We start from the raw sequence: 26,549 nt of genomic DNA on the forward strand, positions 1-26,549 counted from the left end.
CATCAGGAGAGGAGGGGAGTGAGCTGGGACTCAGAGATGAGAAGAGTAAGTGCTGCAGAAGAACAGCTGAGTCTGGGGAGTTTAGGCAGAAGAAAGCGACCATATGCTCAGAGGTAAGAAGAACGTGTCACAAAAAGGGAGGTGTCCACTGTGCCTTGTCTGGAGGGTGCAGGGGGAAGGATGGCTGGAAACGAGGCTGGAAAGATGGGTGCATCTAGATGGTGTGTGTGTGTGTGTCTTTCTAAGGCAGAGGTGCTTTGCCTTGGAGTATGGCATCCACCCTCTCCGTCATCCCTGCCTCCAGGGCACTCAGCTCTCACCTAGTCTAGATACCTCTGTGCCCTGCAGCCACTTGAAGAGCAGTGTCTCTCGCCTCTCTCGCAGGGAGCTCTGTCCAGCAGATTGGCCTCAGTGTCCCCGTGATCATCATCAAGCAAGAGGAGGCATGTCAGTGTCAGTGTGCATGCCGGGACTCTGCCAAGGAGCGGGCTGCTGGCAGGAGAAAGGGCTGTTCTTCCCCACCCCCTGCAGAGCCGAGCCCCCAGCCACCTGATGGGCCCAGCCTGAAGCCACCGCCACAGACTTTCCCCTCACCCGCTGTCCCCCTGTCGTCCTCCTCCGCCGTGCCCTCTTCCTGTGAGCAAAGCAGGCAAGCAGAGACTCCTTCACACCCTCAGACAGAAACGTTAAGTGCCATGGATATGTCAGAGTTTCTGTCCCTCCAGAGCCTGGACACGCCATCCAATCTGATTCCCATTGAAGCACTACTGCAGGGGGAGGAGGAGCTGGGCCTGACCAGCTGCTTCTCCAAGTAAAAGGCCCAGAGGTGCTCACCTCCAGGAAGAGGGCGAGCAGGAAGCATAAGGTGTGATGCCTCCCATCATGGGGTCAGCAGTTTGAAGGATGAAGAAATCTACTGTTTGAAATCCTCACCTTTGAGATGTATTTTCTTTATTCATATCCCAGGAGCATCCATTTTAAGGAACTGATCTTTGGAAAAAAAAAAAAAAACAACAAAAAAAACAAAAACAAAAAAAGCTAAGTTATAAATGAACTGTTTGGCTGCACTGTATGTCACTTTTGCTTATTGTCATGTGAACTTGGAAATTAAGGTTACTCGTATGCATAAAAATTCTGAATGAAAGGACGTGGTTTCCATCAATCTGATGCTGCCCATCACTTGCACTGGGGCCTTTGTGGTTTGGGCAGTGGAGTTCAGTGGTCGAGTGTTGCTCCTTCCCCGTGTATCTTTTGAGTCTGAGGCTGAAACTTGCTTGGAAGGCCAGACCCTCGCTCCATCAGGGAGGAAAGTGGCGAAGACAGGTTAGACAGCTGTGAACTGCACAGGAATTAGATGAGATGGTTTTGTTGCTTGCGCTTGGTGTTGGTGGCGCTCGGAGTGACTGGCAGATGTCATCATGCAGCCAGCTGCAGTACAAACGGGCAGCTGAAAGCCTGGCCCGAGGCTGTGGGGAGGCTCTGGTCCTGCAGGGGCCCGAGGTGAGCTGTGGACTACTGCCTACCAATGACGCATGTGCAGAGCAGGCTCTAGCAACGTGATCACAGTCTTTGCTTTCCTGGTTCTTTCTGTCTCTCAGTTGGTTGCCAGGGATGGCAGATCGCAGTGAATTTTTCTTGGGGAACATCCCTGTTTCGTCCTAGAGTGGACACGTGACTTATGGCCAGTGGCTGGTTGGTGCTCTGCCTTCCTTTAATGGTATTTTCTTCCTCAGAACAGAAGAGCTGCATTTTGCTTATCCGGAGGTGGTGTGGCTTTAAGGGAGGTTTTAAAAGGTGGCCTGTAATTGGCAGGCCAGGTGTGCAGCTTCCAGGTTCTAGCCAGGTTTTTGGTTGCCTCCTCCCATCTCCACCTCTTACCCCTCCGGATCTTGCATACAGCCTAGTACAGTGCAAAGAAGGATGTGACTTGTTCAGCTTAGTTATATGATTTCTAAACAAAAACAAAAAACACGAAACGATGATCTCTACTCAGGGTAAAACAAAACAAAAAAAATTCCCCTTCCACCAAAAAGCCTGAAATGTTGCAATAAGTTATCTCATTTGGAATGCTTCATTAAGTTGTGTTATAGGAAAAAAGAATTATTTTTTGATTTGTGTATAGAATTCTATCCATCTGTCTGCCTTTGGCTCCAAGTCATTGCCTCTAAGCATAAAATACAGTCCGCACTAAAATGGAAAGTTCCTCTCAACTGGCTTTATTGATGTAGTCATGAGTGCTCACTGAGCTCAGAAACGGCATGATCCAGGGTCTAGACTAGGCCTCTGCCTCCCACGAGCCCCTTCCTTGCCTTGAGCGAGGAGCAGCCTTCCACAAACAAGGGCTGCTCTTCCAAGTCGATGGTGTCAGGCAGAAAGCGGCCATAATTTTGCCTTCCTTTTCCACTCCCTAATGTAAAGAGATCTGTATTTGTCGTCTCCTGTTCTGAGCCGTTACTCAGAGCCACCAAGACAGTATCCAGAGCAGAGCATTTTGGGAACCAGAGGCCGTACCTGTAGCAGGGTGTTCAGCGACAGACTTGGACAAGAGGGCAGTGGTGGGAAATGTCACTGCCATGAGGCAAAATGGGCTTAGCCACAGCAGCTGGTGACTTCTCATTCCAGGAGCCTAGGCAGGAGAATCGGTTTCTTTCTGACCTGCACTCCCCTTCCCAAAAGGCTGAGGGTTCTGGTGGCCATTGACCTCAGCAGAAGCTGATAAAGCAGGAGGAATCTTCTATTATCACAGTGGGTTAGGTTAGTCTTTCTAGAACACCAGCTGCGCCGCATGAGTTGTCCTTAGCTATCTCTGGACCTTGCACCTGTTAGAAGCTTTGAGGTGGGACGTTTGGCTGTTTTCTCTACAACTTATGAGAGCAGCACAATGGGATCTTAAAGGTAGTTCACATCGGAGGGCAGAATGACCTCCCACATCCCTAGGCCCACCTGGGATTCGGTTCCCTGGGGCCTGAGCTGGGACACAGGAGCCCAGGGACGGCCACTAGCAGCATGCATGGTTTAAATATTGCTTCTTTCTGGTTAGCTGTGCTTGTGTTGGGCCTTCCCAGGTCGTTGGCTGTCCCACTCTCCAAAGCCTGGGTGTGACGAAGAAGCGTTTTAACACAGTGTCCAGGCTGACAGATTTTTCTAGTTGAAGTATCTGCCTTTCGAGGGTGATGTATTACAAGGGGGACCATCAAATCCAATCAGCTTTTGAAAAACCAAGAGTGTGCTTCAAATGCTAGTGAGTGGTTGTGAAGAGCAGGTTTGTTCCACAGGGTAGGCATTCTTTCCTTCCTCTTCCAGCACTCTCCCGCCCCACCCTTTTCCTGAAGCCTGGCATCTAGTGCCAGGGACCTTGGAGAAGAGAGGGCTGCTGACTAAAGTGGAGCCAAAAAGAGCCTCCATTGAGAGTGTGGTTTCCCAAACCTGAGAATGAACCTAGGGTAAGGTTAGGGAAGGTCTGCAGACTTCTTAGCAGGGGAAGTCAAGCCTTTTGTTCTTTCCATGGTAACTGTAACCATTTTCACCCAGTAGATTTATACTTCCAGCTCCCACTAGCATCCCTAGTTTTACTGCCCCTTTACAGTGTGCTACTTAGCATCAGGAATTGGAATTCATAGGCTTTGGCGGTGGTAGCACTCTGGCTGGCACCGCCAAACTGCCTTAGTGAAGATGGCCCTTCCTGAGCACATGGATGGGGCATTGAGGGAGAGAGTGGTCCTGCCTTTTCTGGCAGGGTCTGGCCAAACTCATGGGGGCATCACTAGTTTGGTGACAGTTGGTGTCATTTATTAAATTCCACCCCTCGCCACCCTTTTAGAAGGAGATCGATCATGGTACAAAGCCTAGGAGGGGCCTTAAGGTGTGAACACCCCTCTGGGTAGAAGCAAGGGACGTCTCTTCACCACCTCTGGGAGAGTCAGTAAACTGGAGAGCTTTACCTTCAGGGTCAAGGCAGTGGACTGATGGGGAGAATGGAGGGTGGGTGGGTTTTCCTGAGAGACTTTGTATAATGCTGAATGTGTCCAGAAGGACGAGTTTGCAGAACCTCATATTGGTATATTAAAGAAATAATAAAATAAAAAAGCACTTTAGGTTATTTTATCTTTAACCCAATTGCTGCAATTTCTTTTGTGTGTGTGTGTGTGTGTGTGTGAGTACATGTACACACACACACACACACTCACATATATATATACTTTCCACAAAGTTTTATTTTTGCTCAGAATAAAAAGTTAAATTGAGGTGTGAAAAAAAAAGCACTTACCTTAGTGCAATATGTGTAGCTTGACGGTCGTTGTCCCATGTGGCTCTGGCCTGGCCACGTTTTTCTGCTCCATCAGCCCTGTACCAGGAGGCTGTCTTGAGGGAAACACTATTATATGCATTCTCAGCAACTGCTCAATCTATGCAAGCCTTCCCTGTGTGCCCCGGGGCGCCCCCTCAGGCTCTCTGAAGAACTGCTGCGGGTCCTGTTTTCTGCTGACTGCTGAGGCCCTTTTTTCATCATTTCTTGCAACCCTTGCCATCTTCCCCCCCCCCCCCACCATTACAACGTGATGCCTGAGAGGAACAGGTGGTTCGGAGGTAGAAATCTGGCACCTTCTAGACTTTTATATTTGTAATCACGTCCATTGTCCTTAATCTTAAAGACTTCTTCAGTCACTGAAACCATTGATTTGTGGAACTGCAACAGTATTGCTACAGTTTACCATTGGCCTACATCACCAATCAGAAATATGTTTGGGAAGGGGGTACAACGTGAGCCATTTCCATATTGCTCCCATACTGCCCCTGTTGGGAAGGCCTCAGCCTTCATTAAATTCGGTGAACAAAGCTGTTAATAATTTGCTTTGTCAAAATTTTCCTTTCCCTTCACTCCCCTCTTGTTCCCCCTCCCACCCCATTTTGTCTTCATTCTCAGGCTGCTATAGTTTTAAAATATACTTCAGCCAAAGCAGAAAGATTTCCATAGATCCAATATGCAAATGGTTTTGTGACATCAGAATTGTCCTTTTTTTAATATTGGGGAGGGAGGAGGCAAAAGTGAATTATGCATATTTCTGATTGGTAATCAGTTTAGCCTGTTTCCTCTTGGATATCTTTGGAGGTAAGGGAAAGTGTCCCATTTTTTTTCCCATGTTCTTTGGGGAAGCTGATGATCACTGGGCATTTCTGTTACTCCTGTTTAAGAGAGGGCGTCTCAGTCTGCACTGAAAAATGCAAATTAAACTGGATCTTTATGTCAATGTGTACATAGTACAAGGTTTTTTTACTGGATGCAAAGTTTAAAACTACACACTGCCCTTTTGGTGGTGTGCTTGCTGGGCCAAAAATTGGGTGATAATGTCGTGTCACTTTCTCAGCTCAATGCAGTTTCTACTTTTTCTTATGGGAAAATTTTTCATGAAAACCTTTTTTCACCAAAACCCAGGGGTGTTTTTTGCAATATCCTTGTTATCTTCGTAGTGGTGCCAAGTCAGAGGCTTCTCTTGCCCTTCTCCCGTGTCCTCGGGCCTCGCCTAGGGCGCTGTTTGACTCAACAGTCTACATCCTTTCTTGGCTTTTTTTGAGAATGTGGAGGTGGGGGTCAGAGTTCAAGGTGGCTGTTTCTTTTCCCTGTGAACTCCCAGTCTCTGGAGAAGGTGGCTGGAAACAGGTTTTTGCTGAGTATCTGGCTCAGATCTTCCGGCCAGGAAAGAAAGGCAAGACCCTTCTTTTTTGATATATACTAGTCGTTGGCCGGAGGTCTTGGTAACAGTTCTTTAAATCCCAAATAGTTTCATTTGGATTATGTAAAAGCCTATCAAATTCATTTAAGTGTGAAACATGGGAACAATGAACTTCCACTGAGCGATATGAAAACGTTACAGGTTCAGTACTTCCAAAGGAAGAAACCTCCAAACCCAAAAAAGAGTAAATATGAATTTGTATTTTTGAAGAATGTGAAATAATGGTGTTTGCTTAATTGCTCATTTTGTATAAACTTAATATTGTACTTTAAAATATCTGCTAAGAAGTGAAAATTTAACTTTTTGGAATTGAAAAAGCAATATTAAATACTAATGAAATCCTAATTAAATGCTTATTTAAATCTGGTAGTATCTGTGGCATTTCTTCCCAACCCTGCCCAAGGCTGACAGCTTTCAACCACTTCCCCCTCCCAAGCCATCAGTCTTAGGGGACAGAAAGGAAAGGTCGGTCACCAGGAGAGTCTGCAGGTTTCCTTTTAATCAAGGCTCTGCTAAGTGTTTTGTGGGACCAGGAGCCCCCAAAGCATGAAATGGACATGTAATACCACCTGGATCCCCCAGAGCAGGCCAGAGCCCTCTGGCAAGCACTTCTGGTCTGCCCAAATCCGGGTAATCAGACTGGGTATTCCTTGGCTACATTTCAAAGCTCAGCACTGCCTTCAGCCAGGATGAAGCGGGAGTGAACGCAGCTGCTAGCAGAGCTGCCACCCCAGGCTGAGAGCCAAGATCCAGCCGCTGCCAGTGAAGACTGGCCCCTTTACTGAAGGGAGTTGTTCAAAGAGTCCAGCCACCAGCCCCAGGGAGGGAGAGAACTCAGGGCAACCGGCTCGGGATGGTCAAGGCTCCGCAGCTCCATCACCAGCGTCCTTTGGAAAGCCTCCTCTGGCGGAGATAGCTGGCTGTGGGGGCGCCCCGGGTTTTGCTGAGATGTTCTGGTTGAAACAGAAAGGAAAAAAGTAAGGCTGGGAGGAAAGGCCTTGGATTAGGCCCTGCAAGGATATGGCCACTTGGCATCTGGATGGCACGGAACTTTTTCAGAGCCTCTTGTCCAGATGAAAGGAGGCGGGGTGTGTGTGCGGGGGGGGGGGGTGTAAAACGGTGGGGGCACTCTTTCACCCTCCAGGGGAAGCTAGGGTTTAGCAAATCTAGCCAGTGAGCAGTTCCCACCTCCCAGGCCCAGCCCGGGGTGGGCACTGACCCCGCCACCAGCCGGCTCCGGGCGCCGACGGCCCAGCTGCCGCAGCATCTCCTCGCAGGCGGCGATGGTGTCCAGGAGTTGCCGCTGCCGCTGCTCCACCGCGTCCAGCAGCTGCTGGGCGCGCTCATCCCGGGGCTGCTGCGGGGGTGGCCTCCCGCCGAGCCCCAGCCCCGCCTTCCCACGGTCCACGCCGGCAGCCTCCCTGCCCCGGAGAGAGCGAGAGACAGACGGTCAGCGCTGGCGCTGGCGCGGGTTCCGAGCCCATTCCCCCCGCCCCGACGGGCCCCCTCTCACCCCCGTGACCAGTCTGAGCCCGGGCCCCATTCCATCTCTGCCTGCGCGCCCCGACCACCGCCCCCCTTTCGGCCGCCCCCCTCCCCAGCGCTGCGCTAAGGCTCCGCAAAGCTGCGCCCCGCCCGGTCCCCACCGGTCTCCTTCAATCCTCCTGGGGGTCGTGGTCCCTTTAAGTTGCCGGGCGCGGAGGTGGGGCCGAGCCTCCCGGACCGGAAGCTGACTGGGCGCGTCACTTCCTCCCGGAAGCGGGCCTGAGCGGATGTCTCCGGCGCGTCCGTGCAAGGGGCTGAGGGCCGCGGTGGCTGCCAGCGTGGGGTTGAGCGAGGGGCCTACGGGCTCCGCCCGAAGCGGCCGCCTCCTCCGCCCTCCGAGCCCCGCGCCGGCGGCGCCGGGGGCGCGGCTGTTGCGGCTCCCGGGGAGCGGAGCCGTGCGGGCCGCGAGCCCGGAGCGCGCCGGTTGGACCGAGGCGCTGCGGGCTGCGGTGGCCGAGCTGCGCGCCGGCGCCGTGGTGGCCGTCCCCACCGATACGCTGTACGGCCTGGCCTGCTCGGCGAGTTGCTCGGCGGCACTGGACGCTGTGTACCGCCTCAAGGGCCGCAGCGAGGCCAAGCCGCTGGCCGTGTGCCTGGGCCGCGTGGCCGACGTCTACAGGTAAGGCCGCCCCGACCCGGCCCCGCTGGGGGCGGCACCGCGGGAGGGGCTTCCGGTGACAGGCTTGGGAGACTGAGGCGCAGAGAGCGGGAGGGGCCTGTCCAGGCTCACCCGGGAATCCGGAACTGGAAACGTGTGTGGAGCGCGGGGTGCTGGGGCGCCGCGCTGGACGGGGCGGGTCTGTGGTCGTGGAGGGACTCCCCCGGCTTAAAAAGTAAAAAGGAGAGGAACACGGCAGCTTAACCGAGTAGGGAGTGCCGTGAAGGAGAGGAAACACGGAGGGTGATCGCAGTGCAGCTGGTGCAGCCTCGGGGACCAGACGCGCGTGGGCCCCAAGCCTGGGGTGCTTCTCCGGAGCCCGCCGCTCTGCCCGGGCGCTTAGGAGGACGGGGGGGGACGCGGGTCCCGCTGTGGGTCCCGCTGTGGGTCCGGCTCCCCCCGCTCCCCCTCCGCCTGATCTGCCCGGAGTCTGGACGGGGACCGCCGCCGTCCTTCGTTCCTGGGTACATCGGCGCCCCCTGCATTCCCAGGTACTGCCGCGTGAGAGTGCCGGAGGGACTCCTGGAAGACCTGCTGCCAGGACCAGTGACCCTGGTGATGGAGCGCTCGGAGCAGCTCAACGAGGGCCTGAACCCCTTCACCCCCGTGAGTCACGTTTCCTCTCGTGCCTCCAGACTCCTGCCGTCTGGCTGTCACCAGGATCCAGTGCTGACCCAGTCCCCCAGCGCGCCCGTCTTTCTGATGACCCCCTTTCCCTTTGCTCCCAGCTCGTGGGCATCCGCATACCTGGCCACGCCTTCGTGCAGGACTTGGCCCAGACGTTTGGGGGACCGCTTGCTCTCACCAGCGCCAATCTCAGCTCCCAGGCCAGTTCTTTGAATGTTGAGGTAGGAGTTCCCCGGTCCTTCTCCCAGAAACAGGCCGCACGGTTTCCCCTGAACCACTAGGATTCGCTGGAATCGCGCGGCAGGAGAGCCTAATTGTGGGGAGGCTGCCCAGTTGGCGAGGGATAGGGCGGGGGGAGTCCAAGTTAAAGAAATCTTGGGTTTTATTACCGAGTGTGAGGGCGACGGGAGAATTGGCGTTTTCTTTCTACCTTTTTAATAATAAGAAACATTATGATAAATGTAATTATTTTCTTCCTCTTTGTGGGGGTAGCAGTTGTTGGAGAATACAGTTAGGCAGTAAGTCTACAACGGTGCTACAAAGAAAGTTAGAGCTCCAAAAACTTAAATCCCTTGTCCTAGAGACTCCGGACCCTATTTCATCACCTCTGCCATAAGCCAGGTCAAAGAAAGGATCATGCTAATCCTGTTTTAGCTTCGTAGCTTAGAACAAATGAGGACACAAAGAAATTGTAACTTATCACAGTTTTTTCTTACCGAACTTAAATGTAGAACATAACGAAGTGATGCGGTTTTCCATGCCCACACCTAGAGAGTGAGTTCAGGAGTCTTGGAAAGTGAGAGCTCAGCATGCCTTATTCTCAGACTGCAGGCTTTTACTCGGTCCTGGTGGCGATACTCGAAGCAGTGGGGAAGGGGGTGGGAGGAGGTATTCTTACCTTTTCAGCAAGCAGTCGACCTATCCAACACAGTAACTGGTCTTCATGATTTCCCCATCCCTAATTTTCAGGCCTAACTGCCACTGCAATGTCTTCATACGGGGTCGGGGTGGGGGAGTGGGCAATGCCCTAGCTCAGAATGGAGAACCCTTCCTGTAGCCCAAGGATTGAGTGTTAGTGGCACTTGCAGAGTCCACCCTGTTTTCTTCTCCCTCCCCTGATCCAGAGTTCCACGGAAATCCAGGATCAGAGTTAGAAGGACCCTTAGAGACCATCTATTCCAGCTCCCTTACTTTACAGCTCTAGATAAAGTAATCTGAATGTGGTCACACAGATTTGGTGGCAAGTCCAGGGGAGAGCCCACATCTTTGGACTCCGGCCTAGGCCTCCACTATTGTACTTGCACCTCCCCGACAGAAACGATGTGTGGAAATTCCTCTTTGCACAGCAAGATAGTCTTTAAGCTCTAGATAGGTGTGTGGGGAGTAGGGGCCTCCAAACCTCATAGGATGTAGTGCCCTAGGTCCTAATGCAGTGTCCTTAGCACAGCTAATAACCTTAACTAAATGAGCTTCCTTCCTCGGCTTAGGGGGAGATGCCTACTGTTTTCAAACTGTGCAGCCTTCGTTTTACTTATAAACCCTGCCTGTAGCATGATATCATTGCATGTGTGAGGGGTACTGTCCATGCTCTTCCTCTTCCTCCTCTTAGGAGTTCCAGGACCTCTGGCCTGAGTTGTCCCTGGTCATTGACGGGGGACCAATTGGGAATGGCCAGAGCCCTGAGTGTCGCCTAGGCTCAACTGTGATTGACTTGTCTGTGCCTGGAAAGTTTGACATCATTCGTCCAGGCTGGTGAGTCTCTTTCCTTTGCCATGGGGATAGAATTTGAGGGAGGGTGGGAGATGCAAAAAAGGCCTTGACAAAATAAAGGTTGTCACATTCTCTTGCCCTGATGGGGATGAGCAGGTTTAGAGAAATGGTGGATGGAGTGGGACTAAGTTTGCTGGCTTTTTCAGGATTCAAAAGGATTCATCAAGGCTTCGATGAACAGAGAGTAGCGAGTTTAGAGGTCCCTGATCACCAGACTGCAGAGCTCGGCTTTGAGAAGTCAGGCTCTTAATTATCCTCCATTTCCTCCTCAGTGCCCTGGAAAGTACTACAGCCATCCTCCAACAGAAGTATGGGCTGCTCCCCTCACACGGATCCTGCTTGTGAAACTCAGGAGGGAGGGCCCAGGGACTGGTGTTGGATGCTGTGTCTGTCCGCTGGTGGCTGGCAAAGCCTCATTTGCAGAGGCCACTGTGGCTCCTCACTAGTCTGACTCTTGAAGGCAGAGTCTGCACACTAGACCAGGCCCCAGGAGCTGCTGGTTTAGCCTCATCCCTGGGGGCGAGGTGGTAGTCTATAATGTCATGTATCAGCCAAAAGCTGAATAGAGACTAAGATCATTCCTAGGATGTTCTTATTCTAAGTTCCTTCTCTCTCTCTTTTTTTTTTTAACATTTGAAAAATAATTTAAATAGATTTAGAATCCAGTGAGAGCCTCCTCTCTGGTAGGTGGTGACATTTAAGCTCCAAATGAGCTGGAGTAGTCGCTGGTGCTGTTTAAAAGTCTCAAGTGACCAAAGGCATGACTTTGTGAACCAGTTTAGGATAAAGATTGCAGAGCCATAGACCACACACTATTTCCTCTGAACTAGGGGCTGGGAGTGTGACGTGCTGTAATTGCCTGGCAGAGAATCGTTGTTTGATCTAAGGGTAGGAAGTCAGCTCACTTGGCAAGGAGTAGAGGTGGGGGGGTCCAAATTGAAGAATATTGGGGGGGAAATCTCTACTATCCCTTTCAACCAGTGACTTTTTTCTTATTCATAATGTAAATTATACCTATAATACCTTTATTTAAATCCAGTGTCTACTCAGCAGCCTTGATCTGTATTCATATGTATACTAAGTGTTAAAAATTATTTAACACTTGGGCATTTGAACTTTGTTTTTCTTTAATAGAAAATAATGCTGCTATTAAACATCTTTGTTAAATGGTTTATTTTTCTTTGAATTATTTCCTTAGGCTGGATTACTAGAGCAAAGTGTGTGAACATTTTTATGACTCTTGATACAGATTAGCCTTTAAAAGAACTAAGGTTGCTTGACATCAGCAATGTGTGAGAATTGCTGCCCTTGTCCTCTAGGGCATTGCTGTACTTTTAGTATTTTTCAGATTGTTTATGTGTGAAATGAGGCCTCAGTGTTACTCCCTTCTGTAAATTATTACAGGTTACCATCTAGCCCTTTTCACCTGTCCCTGCCTGCCTTGGTTTCCCCACTAAGTCACAAGCAAGGTGACCAAGCCTACTCCGTCCATCAGTGGGGTTTAGTATCAATTACCTAACTGCAGCTGAGAGTCCTTGTGGTACCGATAGGGCCCACTACTTCTCCTCCCATCATTGTACTCCAGTTCCCAGAATTAGGATTTAGTCTTGAGACCATAAACTCAGTGGTTTCCAACACACATTGTCAAGTAGATCCTAAGAATCTTGCAAGAAGTTGTCCCCGGGCCTGCTTTGAAGGTCTCTGCAATTAGCATATTAGTTTTTTTTGTAAAGAAGCAGTGGTTTGTTAAATCATTCCCTCGAAATCTTGTTTAAACGACTAGTTTCTCTTAAGCAAACTCACTCTTCATTGTGCTAACACTGTAGCCATCCCACATGTCAATTTGTCGAGTCTGAGGGGTCAGGGACAGAATTTATGAAGTTTTGAAGAGTAAAAGGAATGCTTACTTGAGAATACCATGTCATATTTAATACAAATCACAGCAGCATTGAAAATGGCTCCCGTCAATGGGCCTCATTCAGGTTAGGCAGCTACAGGGAGAGGGATGTCCTGGTCGTCTCCCTGGAGCTAAATGTTCATCTGGGAAAATGGAGGCTCTGGACCACAGAGGTATTTTCTTAGAGGAAACAACTGAACTCCCAGTACTGGGTAAAAATGGAGGAAGGAAAAACCTATAGCTGTGCTCAGGCACTAGTCACAAGGCTACACCAAGTAAGGGAAGATGGGTCCTGTAATGGCAGGAAGATAGGAACCATTCCTGGTCATCCAGCACCCAGCACATGGTAAGGTGCTCTGTTAGTCTGCATTGAATAAATGTGTGAATGCTCAGGATTACTTCCTGAAAATCGGGTTCAGGAATATACTGGAAAGAGCTTAAACATAAAATTTCCCTTTTAGAAAGTCTCAAATATGATTCGCTAACTTGGAGAAGACAGACAATGTAGGAAGGAGGCCTGAAGAGGGGATACAGGCTGGCCGAAGGGAGCAGGGTGCATGCTATAGCCAAGAGCCCTGACACCCTTCTAAGAGCAGTGATTTGGTGACTCCACTATACCACACCAACCTGCTGCTTTCAAAGCTAGAAGGGATTCTTTTCAAAGTGTGCTGACTGAGGATATGGACTGCCCTGGGCTAATTCCAGACACCTGGCAGCCTCTACAGTTCCCTCTCCTGTCACTGCAGAACACCCCCGCACCACCCGCCTGACGAACAGGCTCTGTTCCTACACAGGCCCAGGCTTGGGCCCACCCAGGAGCACCAGGCTACGGACTTGGAGACGAGCGAATGCCTACAATCTCAGCTGAGCCCCACGTTGTGGTAACGTCCAGTGAGGCTCGGACATCAGCACCTCATGCCCTTTGCAGGCCCCTCACATCAGCCACTGCTCCTTCTCTTTGATGAAGTGCTCCGCCCAGCGGCGAGTCAGCTCCAGGTACAGGCTGGGCTGATGAGGCAGGTAGTCCAAGTACAGACGAGTTGGTGTCTTCTTGGGAATCGCCTTCTCTATCTGGGTGCCCTCATGCCATTCGTTGAAAGAGGTGATGGAGACAATTTCAGGCCTCACTGTCAGGGCTGCCTGCAGGGCTGTCTCATAGTACTTGCCATTGACCCTGTTCCGTGTATTGTGGTTGTTCCAGGGCCGAATGCTGGTGTCAATGTAGCCAGGCCCCACACTGGGAATGAACATAAGGTTGTTGGCATCGCAAAAGTTTTTCACAGCTTTCCAGTTCTGATGGGAGGAGCCAAAGGAGAAACCGTTGGAGGCAAAGTAGGTGTACATGCCATCAAATCCAGCAGCCAGGATGTCATGGGTGTGGCCCTCCTCCACCAGCAGCGCTATGAAGACCCCGTCATAGGGGGTGTTGCGGATTGAGTGGGGCCCGTTTGGTGTCAGGAGGTGGGCCCAGGCCTCAGGGGATGTCAGGTACGAGTCGTAGATATAAAAGAGTGGGAGGCTCTTGCCCATGCTGTTCTTATAGCGGTAAAATGCGCCATGGGAGCCGTACCTGAGGAGCAGGAGGAAGAAGAACCTCAGCTGGCAGTCTAGGATGGGAGAAGCCAGCACAGCTGTGGGACCAGCCATGGAGGAGAGCTTTCCTGATGCCTGAGTGCAATTTTGGATCCAGCCAGTCTCCACAATTGGACTCATCGTGCCTCCAAGCAAGAACCTAGTTCCCGCCCTCCTCTCCCTAGACTTACCACTCCTTTATTCAAGACTCACTTCCCTGCCCTAGGCCAAGTCACCACCATCTTTTATCTGGATTTCAGCAACAGCCCCCTAATTGGTCTCCAGGCTCCCACTTGCCACCTCCCTACAATCCACTCTCTTCGTAAAGTGTAAGTCAGATCTGACTGCATCTTGCCAGGACCTGCACGGCCTCATTTACTTGATCTGGACCTGCCCACCTCCATTCCTGCTATTAGCTATCCCTACGCTCCAGCTACACTGGCCTTCCTAACCTGCTGTCAGGCTTGTCCCATCATATGGCCTTCGCATCTGACAGCCCTCTGCCTGGAATATTCTGCCTGCCCCAGATCTTTGCAGAGCCGACTCTTCAGGTAGGTATTTGCTCACATGTCATCTCAGAGAGCTCACTTGACCACATTCTAAAGTACTTTTTCAGACACACTAACACAGCACCCTGCTTTATTATTTTTTAGAGCATGGATCATTATTTGAATTTTCATGTGTAACTACTGGCTGCTGCACTGCCACCCCCCCTCCCCTAGCACACATTAGAATATAAACTTTGCTAGTCCTCATTACTGTACGACTGGGACATAGGACAGTGCCTAGACACCTAAAGGCATTCAATAAATACTGTTTTAATGAATGAATGACACGTGTAAGCACTGTACAAGCCATTTTCACATATGTTAACTCATGTAACTCTCATACGAGTAAGACTCAAAGATCAGAAGACCTGCCTCTGATCACAGATTGGAGGCTGCAGAACCAGAATTCGAACCAAGGCTGCTGACTCCTAGCCCAGTCCTCTTACTGTACAATAACTGCTGGGGACATAGGTATTCTGTCCTCGTGTCTCCTGACCTGCCCCTTCAAACCTGTCCCTACTCCTATTTTGATCCCCACCAAAATCCAGGTCCCAGAGCAGCCTTACATATCAATGATGTACTTGATGTTGTCGTGCAGAGTGATGTCATCCCGTCCCTTGTAGGGTTGGATGTGGAAGGCCACCTGCCACAAACAGAGGAGATACTAGTTAGGTGAGGATCTCTCCAAGGGTCGCAACCGATAAGGCTCATGCTCCAACCATGGCCTGGGGGAGAGGCTGAGTTCAGGAAAGGGCCTAGCAGTAGTGGGCACAATAGAGATAAAAGCAGCCACTGCCGTCAGGGCCAAAAATGGAGGGGCAAGAAGTTTGCCTGCTTCCCACAGCTGGGCATCTGGGAATCATTCTTATGGGCTATTGCAGGATGGCTAATAGGTTTCAACTTCTGTGCCAGCTCCAAGTGATTGGCACTAGCTGCCTGAATCTTTGGGAAAAAGCATAGTGAGGCTGTCAATGGGAAAATGTGCTATGACCTGTTAAATGTGTTGGTGATGGGCTCAGGGACGGGAGTGGGGCTCCGCTCTGTCGTGTTTCTTCTTTTGTTTTGCCACAGGACTTACTTGGTACATGTGGGGAAATAACTAGACATGCTCAGCGCTGTCACTCTTGAAAGTGAGCCTGTCTGTTGAAACACTTACATGCCCTGCTCCTTAAGACCCAGCACTGCCTCCTACTAGGGAGCTGAGGCTGGAGTTCACTCAGTTTGGGGGCCCATTCGGCCCTTGCCTGCCCTCTATCTGGGGTCAGGGTCTTGAACCTAACCTCTATTATTGTGATATTTAGTCTCCCATTTCCCCTATATTTAGTTTTCCCAACTTTTTTTTTCAGAATTGAAGGAAATAGGAGTGACATAGGCATTATTTATTAGAACCCCCCCAATGCCACACTTGCCACCTATTTGCCATACCTAGGCTAATGCCAAGAACTTCGGTAGAGGCACTATCCCTGTGGGCAGAGGAGGGGAAAGCTCCAGAATGGGCCAAAGAACACTTGATCTCTTTTTGAAGACTCACCTGGATGTTGTACTGATGGGCGGTGTCCAGAATGGCGGGCACCAGGTCATCTGAGGGTTCCCCATTATCATCAGCCATGCCAGGTGGATACCAGGACAGGACCAGGACGCCTGAAACACAACACAGAAGCTACTTCAGAGACTCACAGTATCCCCACAACAAAAATTTGTTTCCTCACAAACCATCAACTGCAGAATGGTTTCCGAATGAAACCTAGAGTGAGGATCCTGCCAGGTTCACTTCCTGCCCATCATAATCCAGAGCCTGGTGCACCGGAGCTGTCCACGCCCGCGGTGCTGAAGCGCAACGGCTGGGGGAATAACGCGCCAGGCCCGAAAGGAGCCTGAGCAAAGCCCGGGTATGAGCTGGGTTTTCACTGACATTAACAAGTAGTAGAACAAAGGGAAATGGGTGGACAGTGCCACACCCACCTGGAAACCACAGTCCTATCTCTGGAAGAGAAGAGTAGCCTGAGGTCCTGCAAGGAGAAAATCCCTGAACAGAAGTCATCTTCCCATGGGCAATACATTTGTCTAGACTGTCCCTCTAGGCTGTAAAATCCTGGGGTATTTATCTGTGAATACTTCCTATCATCGTTTCCGGCATTCAGTTTTTTTCTCTCACTTGCTGATCGTTTCCAGATAAATTGAAATGTACTGTAAAATGCAGCAGAATTCAGTGACAAAATCTGAAACCAGTGAGCCTCCTACCCTACCATGCCTAGAAAGGAGGCTCCCAAGGACCTCTTTTCAAGCAAAGTACGAAAAGCTCTTGGACCCCCTAACTGCAAACAGAGCAGGGTCCATCATGCAATGTGGGCAAACTTTCCTCCCTGCAACCAGCGAAAGCAGGAAGGGCTGCTGCTCTACCCTGCACCTGGTGTGAAAGCAGAGGCCACCCCAGGCACTACTCTGAATCCCAGACTCCTGCGGGGCCAGGACATACAGGCTTCACTTACTCAAACCTAGAAGCCCAATAGACATGAAGACTCTGCGTCCCTCTCCTCACTGTCCCTACCTGGGTCAGTTCTGGCGCAGACTCCTTCCACTGACCTGGCTGCTCCGCCCTTTGAAAGGGCCCGGAATTGTGGAGCACCAGAGGCAAAGGAGGGTGAGTCCTTATACTAGGAAGGGGGGTGCAGCGTGGTGAGCGCAGAATGAGAGTGGGAGGGAAGGGGTAAGAAGCCAGGCTGAAGGGTGAGTGGGGCCCAAAGGCCCAGTGATGGACGGAACCGCATGAGTTAGGCTGTGGGAACCAAGAAGGGTTAGGCTGGGGGATCGGACTGCCCAGGGGTCGAGGGAACTCACCGATGGCGGCTTCCTTGAGCTGGGTCATGTGCTCCCGCAGCACGTCAGGGTCCCGGGAGCTGTAGGGCCCCAGCTGCGGGTAGAAACTGGAGCCCAAGTCGTCGGGGGGGTTATGGCGGCCGCGGGGGTAGCTGGCCGAGATCTTGGGGTCCCAGTGCGGCACCATGACGTGGTCCCAGTGGACGTAGCGGCCCTCGCGCTGCGGGCTCCCGTACCACGAGTAGTAGAAGGCGTGCAGGTCCGAGTAGACACGCAAACTCTGCCCGGGGACGGGCTCGGCCTCCGCGGGGGCCGGTCCCGGGGGGCTGCCCGGGCCCGCGGTGCGGGGCCGGGGCGGCGGCGCGGCGGGGACTGCCGGGGCCCCCTCCGGGCGACGCTCAAAGGGCGCCAGCTCCAGGCCGGGACCCTGGGCGGGGAGCCCGTCGGGCGCCTTGAGCGTGCGCAGGCCCATGAGCGTGCCGAAGGCGAAGAGCAGCACCAGGAACAGCGCGATGCAGGCGCGGCGCCGCCGCCGGGCCATGGCGGCCCCCGCGCTCCTCGCGCGCCGCCCGCTACCGCCCGGAGCGCCGCGCCATGGCCGCCGGCCCTGCCCCTGCGCGCCGCGTGGCCCGCGCGTCCCGGGGAGACGGCGGCGCGGGGCGCGGGGCGCGGGGCGCGCGTGGGCGGCTCCCGGCCTCCCTCCCCCGCAGTGCGGGCGGGCCCGGCGCAGACCAAGTGGCCGCGGGCCGCGGGGGTGGACGCGCAGGAGACGCGCAGGGGCGCCACGCGCGAGTTCCCGAGTCAGAGGCCAGAGCCGGAGTCACGCCGCTTGGTCCGGGGGATTCGCCGCCTTTCGGGCTGGGGCAGCGTCGTGGAGGCGCCGGGTAGGGGAAGGGAATGCCCTCCCGGAGCCCGGGAGAGGGTCCATCCTGGCGGCGGCGCTGGAGGGCGTGGGGCAGACGGCGGTGTGGGGGGAGCGAGTATCTGCGGTGGTGCCTCTGTCCGACCACCTTCTGCCCCACGGGTCCCTCGTTACGGACTTCACCGACCCCCTCCCTACCGGGCTCAATGACCTCCCCTGTTTGCCCCAGATCCCCCATCTCTCCGACCCCCTCTGCACCCCAGGCAGCCTCTGAAACCTGGGGACAGGGACACGGGGAAAACCCAGGCGTCAGACCCCACACGTTGGCTAGAAGGACGAGAGAGACCGGGCGCAAGGTTACATGGATCTGGGCTAAACCCAAGGCGCAGGACGACCTCACCAGAGCTCTTGTCGTTGTCCAGACTGCCTGGTCTCAGGCCTGTCGTCCTGAGCCCTAAGGCTGTCCTGGGACAAGCTCCTAGAGTCGCTGGGGACTAAAGGAGAGGGTTCCCTTAAAGCACTGTTTACAGGGCCTGGCAAAATAAGCACTCAATACACCTTTGCTGTTCCTTCTGGACTCTGAGCTCCAGAGGTCAGGCCCCGGGTCATATTTACCTTTTTAGATTCTGAGGGTCTACCTCTCAGTTCCCAGGGCTGCTTGTTAAACCAGACTCAGATGTGATATCCTACAGATGAGGATAAGGTTTTCGCTCGACATGGATTGGTTCCTACTCTGCATTATTCATTATTTCATTCATTCAGAAAATAATACTGTTCATTGTCTGCCTCCTTCACTGGTCCCTGATGACAGCAACTTTGTTTCATCAGCTGCTCTGCCTGCAGTGTCTAAAACAGAGCTTGGCATAATAGTAGACACTAGATTCTTATTTCTTAAATAAATGAATTGTAGGAAACCCAAGAAGAGGAGGAACCATTGGGAAATGCGGGTAGGTCTGGAGCCCAGGAAAGTGAGTATGCGAAAATTCATGGTAATAAGTGTGAATTAAGTAGAATGCTTTCAGCTCCAACTAGCAGACACCTGATTCAAACTGGCTTATACAACATGGAAATGTATAATATCTTCTCATAATGCAGGAAGTCCAATGGTAGGACAGAATGAATAGATTCCCTAGTTCAACAATGTCATTAGGAAGTTGAGATGCTTCCATCTCTCTTCTGTCCCCTCATGGACTTTATACCAAAACTCTCTCCCCTTACATCACAAAATGACTGCCACGGGCAGTTGAGCCTGCATGCTTCTTTTTCCCGTCTAACAGGCAACAGGGAGACTGATTCCTCCTTCCCGAAAATCCTATGCAAGCATCTCTTTGAATCTCATTGGTCTAATCTGGTTTAAGCCTATTAATCCCAATGAGAAGAGGAAAAGGATAAGGATGGAACTCTCAGGAATCCCTACAATAATGGGTTGGGCAGAGGAAGGAGAGTATGTGGAGCAAATTGAGACAGGATCATTAAAGAGGAAGTAAGAGAATTGGGAGTGGGTGGTGATGGTTTTAGTTAACCAGTGGGAAGGGGTCCCCAGCTCTCAGTCATTTCACTATTTCTGGAAATGCCAAGCAACATAATGATGGTCCCCACTGGCCATACCCGGAGTCCTTGACACTAGCGCCCAGCCATAATGGTTCAATCCAGGGCTAAACTCTGACCCAAAATGAACCAATGATAGTGCCTGGTTTCCCATTGTACCAACATGGACAGTGACCCAAGCATTGTCAATTAAAGTCCTTCTGTGGGATTTTCGTCTCTGGTGCTGATTCAGTCTTTTTCTATAAATGTAACACCATTAGAGGAAAAACAACAAGGGCAGAGAAGAACTTAGTGGTACTAGAGTCCCTGATTTCAATTTCCCTTGAGGCCTGGTTTAAGTGTGAAACACTCAAATAATCTCCTAGTAAGTTACCTTTTTATTCTAAGCAAGATGAGCTCATGAAGCAGACTTTATTGGTTGCCTGTCAATCTCAAGCAGAGATTGAGAAAGGGACTTGGGAGCAGGGAGGTCGTTTAGGAAGTAACCCTAGGAAGCAAGAGTGAGAAATTAAGGAGAATGAGACAGGAAAGGAAGGAAAGCCAAACTAATGGTGCATTATGGAGGTTGCTGCTATAGATAATAGGGCTTTGTTTCCACTAGGATGTCTTGAGAAGTGTACAAATGCCTTCCAGAATTAAGATGTGTGAGGCTAAAGCAGTTATCTTCTGGCTCCTCTCCTCCACTGGTTGAGCGTTTTCCATAAGGCTGTTAACTTCCTCTCACTTCTGGTTTCCTTTGTGCCAATTAGGCTCCCGTGATACCAGGACCGTCTGGAGGCAGGCATAAAGACTGACTGACACATGGTATGTTTGAAGTGGGATGCTGTCAGTGAGAGGTAAGTCTAGGCTTGCACAGAACTAACTGTCCACCTTAACTGTGCTGTCATAACAAGTTACTGCAAACTTAGCAACTTGAAACAGCACAAAAATGTGTTATCTCACAGTTTCTCTAAGTCAAAAGTCCGGGTACAGTGTGGCTGAGCTGGTTCTCTGCCTAGAGTCTCACAAGACCAAAAGCAAAGTGTTGGCAGGACTGTGCTCCTTTGTGGAGACTTTAGGAACGAATTGATGTCCCAGATCATTGGCAGAATTCAGTTCTATGCCAGTATAGGACTGAGGTCCCATTCCTTTGCTGGCTTTCAGTTGGGGGTCTTTCTCACCTACTAGAAGCTGCTTGCATTTCTTGGCTTATGGCCCCCTTCTTCCATCTTCAAAGCCAGCAATATCAGGTCCAGCCTTTCTCACATTTTGAATCTCTCTGACCTCCTCTTCTCCCTCATCTCTCCTATCTTCCTCTTCTACTTTTGAGAGCTCCTGTGATATATTAGGCCTACTTAGATACTTGAGGAGAATTTCCCTATTTTAAGGTCATTTGATTTATAACCTTAATTCCATCTGCAAAGTCCCTTCACAGCAGCAACTAGATTAGTGTTTGAATGAATAAGAGGATGAATCTTGGGAATAGGGACATCTTTAGAATTCTGCCTACCACAGAAGCTGTTGTTGAAATCAAAGTGGACCAAGGGGGTGTGACACGTGGCTTCAAAGGTGTCTGCTACACCCACTCTCAGTTAGAATGGGTCCAGCTGAATATAAGGGAAATAGCTAAATATGGCTTAAAGCAGTGCTGCTCAAACTGTAATGAGCATATCAATCCCATGGAGATTTTGTTAAAATGCAGATTCTGATCTGCAGGTCAGGGGTGAGGCCTGAGATTCTGCATTTCAAGTAAGATCGCAGGTGGTGCTGATTCTGGTGGTGTCAGACCACATTTTAGGACTTAAAGTATGCAGAGCTTATTACTCCAGATTTTGAGGAGTCTTCAGGTAGGCTGGTTTTAGGGATGGTTAACCCAGTAGTTCAAAGACCCTGGGGCATCAGATCATGTTGTCTATGGTTTCTTTGGCCTTCCCCTCAAAGGATAGAAGCAGTTCCAAGCATCATATTCCCACATGACAATATCCAGATGCAGAAGAGGAAATGGCTGTCTTTTTAAAAATAAGATAAACTCTTCCAGAGCTCTGTTGACTTCTCATCACTTCTCATTGGCCAGAATTCTGTTATGTGCTCAAGCTTAAGCCAATCCTTTGCCGAGGCCATTCAGAGAAGGGTGAATGAAATCAGAAAGAAGGGAGGAAATTATTGGAGTTGGGTAAACAGCCAAGACTGTGTCTCACATCTACCGAGAGTCTATTCCTCCCTTCTTTTTCACTATGTTGAGAGAGCCACCCTCCCCACTGTGTCAGGAGATGGCAGATTCACTCTGTGGAAAAGTGGAACAAAAGTGTTTCCTGACTCAGAGGCACCAGGCAACATTAGAGGCAGAGATGAGGTGCCATGTTGAAATCCAGGGGAACAAGTGAAAATATCCGTAATGCGTGGTAAGAGTGGTAAGGCCGGAGAAATCTTCCTTCCAACCAGAAGTCTGACTGACTTCTCTCTGGAGCAAAAGAAAGACCCTTGAGAGAAATCCTACACATACTGAAAAGTTAGCTCACTGCCTGATCAATCCAGAGTGAAATACATGAGTCAGAAAATCTCGCCCTTGCATTTAGATCTTTCAATCAGCTTTCTAGTGCCTCGCTCTAAACATGAAAAGCCAGCCAGTGATTCCCAGACATTTAGTGGAAACCTCTTACATGAAAGGCAGAGATAAAAATATGCAAACAAAGAGCAAGAGAGCAAGAACAAGAATGACTAGATCAAAGGAAACAAAAATAAATTTGCAAGCCACCTAAAACAAGCAAAGGACGAAGCTCCGGGGTGAGAGCTGTGCTCGTCCAAAGAGCAGTCTGCCATGACAGGAGCAGGAAGACGCAGGACAGGTGTCCCAAGAACAACTGAAATTGATAGATACCCTGATATATAGCCCCGCCCAAGTCTCCTCTTACATTGTCCTGATGTGACTGTATTATTTTAGGTTAAATCACTAGTGAATACATGACATTATAGAATATTTTTACTGTTGAGCCAAGTGTGAACTATGATTACATTTCCTTCCTTGTAAAATTTTTGTTTCTTTTGGAGTTAATAATTCCTTTTTATTTGTTTTCTATATCTTTATTAATTGTTTTTCCTAAACTCTCCAGTGCAATGCTAAAACTCTTTTGAATACTGTTTTTTACACAGTTCCCATATTACACAGTTCCCATCCAGACTGACTGGATGTCTGTGAGTCAGTGAATAAAACGGAGTGGTCAGGTGATGATAAATGCTATAGAGAAAAGCAAAGCAGGAGTAGGGAAGAGGGAGTGCCAGGGTGGGGAAGTTTTGTAAATTTTAGTCGGCTGGTCAGGGAAGACCTCACTGCAAGGATGAATTGAAGGGAGAAAGGAAGGAAATTATGCAGACATTTGGAGGAAGAGAGTTCCAAGCAAAGGGAAGAGCAAGTTCAAAGTCCTGGAGACAGGAACATGCCTGGTGTATTCTTCATGCATCTATTAGAATTTTCTCTTGCATTTTTTACTGTCACTTCCGCAATCTACTTCCCCATCCTAGGGCACCCCAATATCTGAGGCATCCATATTCAAACTTTGGTCACTACTGGTTCACTTTTTTATTCCCAGTATCCAAATGGTGACCAAATCATATTGATACTACTTGTGACAGATTATAAGTTTTTCTGTTTTTCTATATTCCCCGTCACCATATCAACCCTGTAATGATAGAAATTATAGAACATTAGGACTCTAAGGACCCTTAGAGAGTATCTGGTATAACTCTTATCTTACTGAGGCCCAAATGAAGTTGCTTCTCTGAACTCTCAGCCGGGTCTCTGGAGTACAAGGCAAAGGTGGATTACATCAACCTGAGTCTGCTCTTGCCCAAATCCTATCCATTTGCCTACTGCCCACGAACGAGTGCTCCCTGTACACTGCCTCATTCCTCCCCCACTGTCCTGCAGTGATATTCTGGTCTGTCCTGGCGAGGCTTTCCTCAGATGCCGAGCTGACGTGATTTCCTACATCGCAAAAGAACCCAACATTCAAGTTACATTGGTCTTCCCTGTTCCTCGAACATACCATGTTCATGGCTGCCTTTAATTCTACACTTCAGCTTGTCTCTTTTCTGTAATAGCCTTTCTTTTTCCTTCCTGTTCCACTTCCGCCCATCCTTCAAGACCTGTTGCAAACTTGGCTTCTCTGTCTGATGGAAAAGAGCAGAAACTGTGTTTTAGGATGCTTTATTGCTCACACCCCCATCCCCATCCTCACATCAATTTTGTGTCATGGGTATGGTCATTCTGCATTTTACAGTTGAAGAAACAAAGACTTAGCAAGGTAGAAAGAGACCGGGCTCGGATTCCAGCCTACATCTACCTGTGCTCTTAATCACTGGGCAATATTGTCTCCTAAACCTGGCACACAGGAAATGCTAGTAAATGGTAGCTGAGTTGTTTATGAACTGTTTCATGTGTGTTAGTGGCCGCATGACCCCAACTCACCATGCCCTGAGGCTTGGAGAGCACAGTCCGAGCAGGAAAGCACCCCACTTACCAAGGCCCACCTTGCGCCTTCTGAGACAGCATGAAAAGCCAACATCATGAGCAGACCAGAGTTAGAAGGGGCAGTTGACTCAGTACCACATTCATTAAGTGTGAGGAAATAGCGGGAGATACAACCAGGGAAGAAGGAAACATACGGCAGTAGCCATCTTACAGGTTTGTAGTAAGGATTAAACAAAACAAGGCATTTAACATGTTTGGCACAGAACCAGCAGCAAGAATTACTATAACGTGAAGCAGAACATGGAGTAAAGGTTCCTGGTGGCTTCATCGGACCTGAGGGATGTCATCATAACAACAGGATAGGATAATTAGAGATCACTCTGGTCTCCACCAAGACAGAAAGACGCCCCATCCTCCCCTGGCGCCTGTGCGCCTTCTCACCCCTCCGTCCGGATTTTAACTTCAACCCAGTGCACCCAGTGGAGTAATTATCCCCACCAACCCCTCTGCACATACACTCACACATACATACCCCTTCCCATCATGTTGCCACTTAACCCCTACCCTTAACCCTGAGAAAAGGGAGCAGTGAAATCTACGCTCAGATTTGTAGTTCAGGGGGGATGTCATTGACTCTCCTGGGACATTTACGTTTCTAGGAAAGGGAGTTTGGAAGGGAGTGCGGAACCGTGCTGAGGTACAATTCGTTCGTTCATGATTCACTGTATATTTATTGAGTGCATGCCATGTGCCAGGCACAGTTCTAGGCACTGAACAGCCAAAAGGATAAACAAGCTTTATGCGTCCATGGCGTTTACAGACACTGTCACGGTGACCGGAGCAGCGACTTGGGCAGCCTGCAACCTCTGGCGAGGACAGTCCCCTCCGTCTGCTGCTGACCCGTTTCATGCAGTGGAATGAAAGAAAACACGTGAACGGGCTGCCTGCTCATTCACCACTCTCTCCTTACGGGGCCATCCTTATGCCAGGTAAACCTGTTCCCGGACCACAGCTTTTTGGACCACTAACCATCTGACCCAAGCGAGGCAGTTAGATTCTCCCCCCAAGAATTTGCCAGAATTTGCTGTGGGGAGGTAAGTTGAAAAGTCATGCAGTCAGGCCCACAGCAGAAGCCAGAGTGGACATATGACAAGCCAACATCATGGGCAGACCAGAGTTAGAAGGGACAGATGTTATAAGTAGGTAAGCCCTGAGGGCTGAGGCGAGCCCTCTTTCTCCAAAGAGCAAAACGCAGCAACTGTGCTATAAAAAGAAACCAGAGATATTTGACCTCAGAAGGAAAGAGGAAAAGAGAGCAAGCAAAAAACTTCGTTAAGAAGGATAGAGCAGCTGCCTCAGCATCTGACAGCTTCTAGACCCAGCTCCATTTTCTGCCAGGTTGTGTAGTTCATTCTTGGAAGATGTTTCCGTCCACCCGATAACTCCTCTCCCCTTCACTTGAGTAGGTTTAAATATTTCTGTCTGGAGCAGACAGACCCTAGAGCAGTCCCCATCATTCCTGTTTCCTGGTGTCCATGCCCTTCAGAAATCCCCTCCCTCTGAGTGTGAGGGGGACCTACCTGAGACTTGCTTGTAGCCAATAGAATATGGCAAAGATGAAACATTCTGTAGATGTAAATAAGGTCCCGAATCAGCTGATTCTGGGTTAATTAAAAGGGAAAATATTCTGAATCATGAAAAAGTCCTTAAAAGAGAGCCTGGCTGCCCCCCTGAGGTGAGAGACTGTGGGCTTGATGGAGCGAGTAGTCATGTGAGGAAGTACAGCTGGAAGGGAACTGTGGGCAGCCTCCAACCAACAGCCCGCAAACAGTCAGGCTCCTCAATCCTATCGCCAGAGGAAATGAATTCTGCCAACAACCCCAATGATCCGGGAAGTAGGTTCTTCCCCAGTTGAAGCTTGGATGAGAATGCAGCCTAGCCACATCCTTGATTGTATCCTTTGAGCCCTTGAGCAAAGAACCCACCTAAGCTGTGCCCAGCCCTGACCCATGGCAACTGTGAGATAATAAATGTGTATTCTTTTAAGCTGCTAAGTTTGTGGTAATTTGTTAGCACCAACAATAGAAAACTAATACACTACTCTTCCAACCAACTTTGACTAAACAAATAGGCTTGAGATTTCTAGTCAGGAAGTCTATGTTCTAGTTTCAGCTTTGCTGTAGTTTTCTTGGATCCAGGCAAATGCTTTTCCCTCTCTGGGCCTCACATTTTTCATCTCCACAATGGATAGTTGGCTAGTGGTGCTCTGAGGTCCCTTTCAGTTGTAATGCTCTGGATGATGTTCCTGACCACGGTCCTATTGTGGGGTGATGCCTGTTGATTCCATTTCTCTTCTCAGAGGGCTCCAAACCAAAATAAATTCCCCCAGTTGAGAGTGTGAATCCTAACTCATTGTTTGGTCTTCCAGTCTTGCCTCCGTCCTTCTATTTACCTGTTCTCATACTGTGTGCCATTTTTGTGATGTGGTTTAATTCTATATATGTTTAAAACTCCACAAGACATTAT

General features: G+C 50.1%; 4 protein-coding genes across 6 annotated transcripts in view; 2 read left to right on the forward strand and 2 right to left on the reverse strand.

The window, feature by feature from the left end:
• Nucleotides 1-6,101, forward strand: part of MTF1 (metal regulatory transcription factor 1) — a 39,330-nt gene extending 33,229 nt beyond the window's left edge. For both annotated transcript variants that reach the window (XM_081057897.1, XM_081057896.1), the window contains one exon: nt 385-6,101. In XM_081057897.1, coding sequence (XP_080914023.1) covers nt 385-815 — 431 coding nt within the window. In that variant the 3' untranslated portion in view covers nt 816-6,101. The remainder of the gene's footprint in view (nt 1-384) is intronic.
• A 110-nt stretch (nt 6,102-6,211) lies between these two features.
• On the reverse strand, nt 6,212-7,389 carry LOC308501440 (uncharacterized protein C1orf122). The gene is made up of 3 exons (XM_081057902.1): nt 7,246-7,389; nt 6,952-7,153; nt 6,212-6,685 (listed from the first exon to the last, which is right to left on the reverse strand). The coding sequence occupies exons 1-3, from the start codon at nt 7,278-7,280 to the stop codon at nt 6,590-6,592; spliced, it is 333 nt and encodes a 110-aa protein (XP_080914028.1). The 5' UTR covers nt 7,281-7,389; the 3' UTR covers nt 6,212-6,589.
• Nucleotides 7,390-7,504: 115 nt separating this feature from the next.
• On the forward strand, nt 7,505-11,503 carry YRDC (yrdC N6-threonylcarbamoyltransferase domain containing; the record flags this gene model as incomplete). 2 transcript variants are annotated; one of them, XM_081057900.1, is made up of 5 exons in its annotated part: nt 7,505-7,896; nt 8,427-8,541; nt 8,664-8,783; nt 10,172-10,314; nt 10,479-11,503. In XM_081057900.1, 5 exons carry the CDS (start codon nt 7,505-7,507, stop codon nt 10,507-10,509), a joined length of 801 nt encoding a protein of 266 aa, XP_080914026.1. In that variant the 3' UTR covers nt 10,510-11,503. The 2 variants fall into 2 exon arrangements, with proteins under 2 accessions (XP_080914026.1, XP_080914025.1); XM_081057899.1 differs by having other exon boundaries at nt 10,605-11,503.
• Nucleotides 11,504-12,239: 736 nt separating this feature from the next.
• Nucleotides 12,240-17,802, reverse strand: MANEAL (mannosidase endo-alpha like). Its single transcript, XM_081057898.1, has 4 exons — nt 17,188-17,802; nt 15,881-15,990; nt 14,916-14,992; nt 12,240-13,799 (listed from the first exon to the last, which is right to left on the reverse strand). The coding sequence occupies exons 1-4, from the start codon at nt 17,705-17,707 to the stop codon at nt 13,163-13,165; spliced, it is 1,344 nt and encodes a 447-aa protein (XP_080914024.1). The 5' UTR covers nt 17,708-17,802; the 3' UTR covers nt 12,240-13,162.
• Between the last annotated feature and the right edge of the window lie 8,747 nt (nt 17,803-26,549).

Source organism: Rhinolophus hipposideros, assembly GCF_964194185.1.
Source record: "Rhinolophus hipposideros genome assembly, chromosome: 8".
NCBI classification, from domain to species: Eukaryota; Metazoa; Chordata; class Mammalia; order Chiroptera; family Rhinolophidae; genus Rhinolophus; species Rhinolophus hipposideros.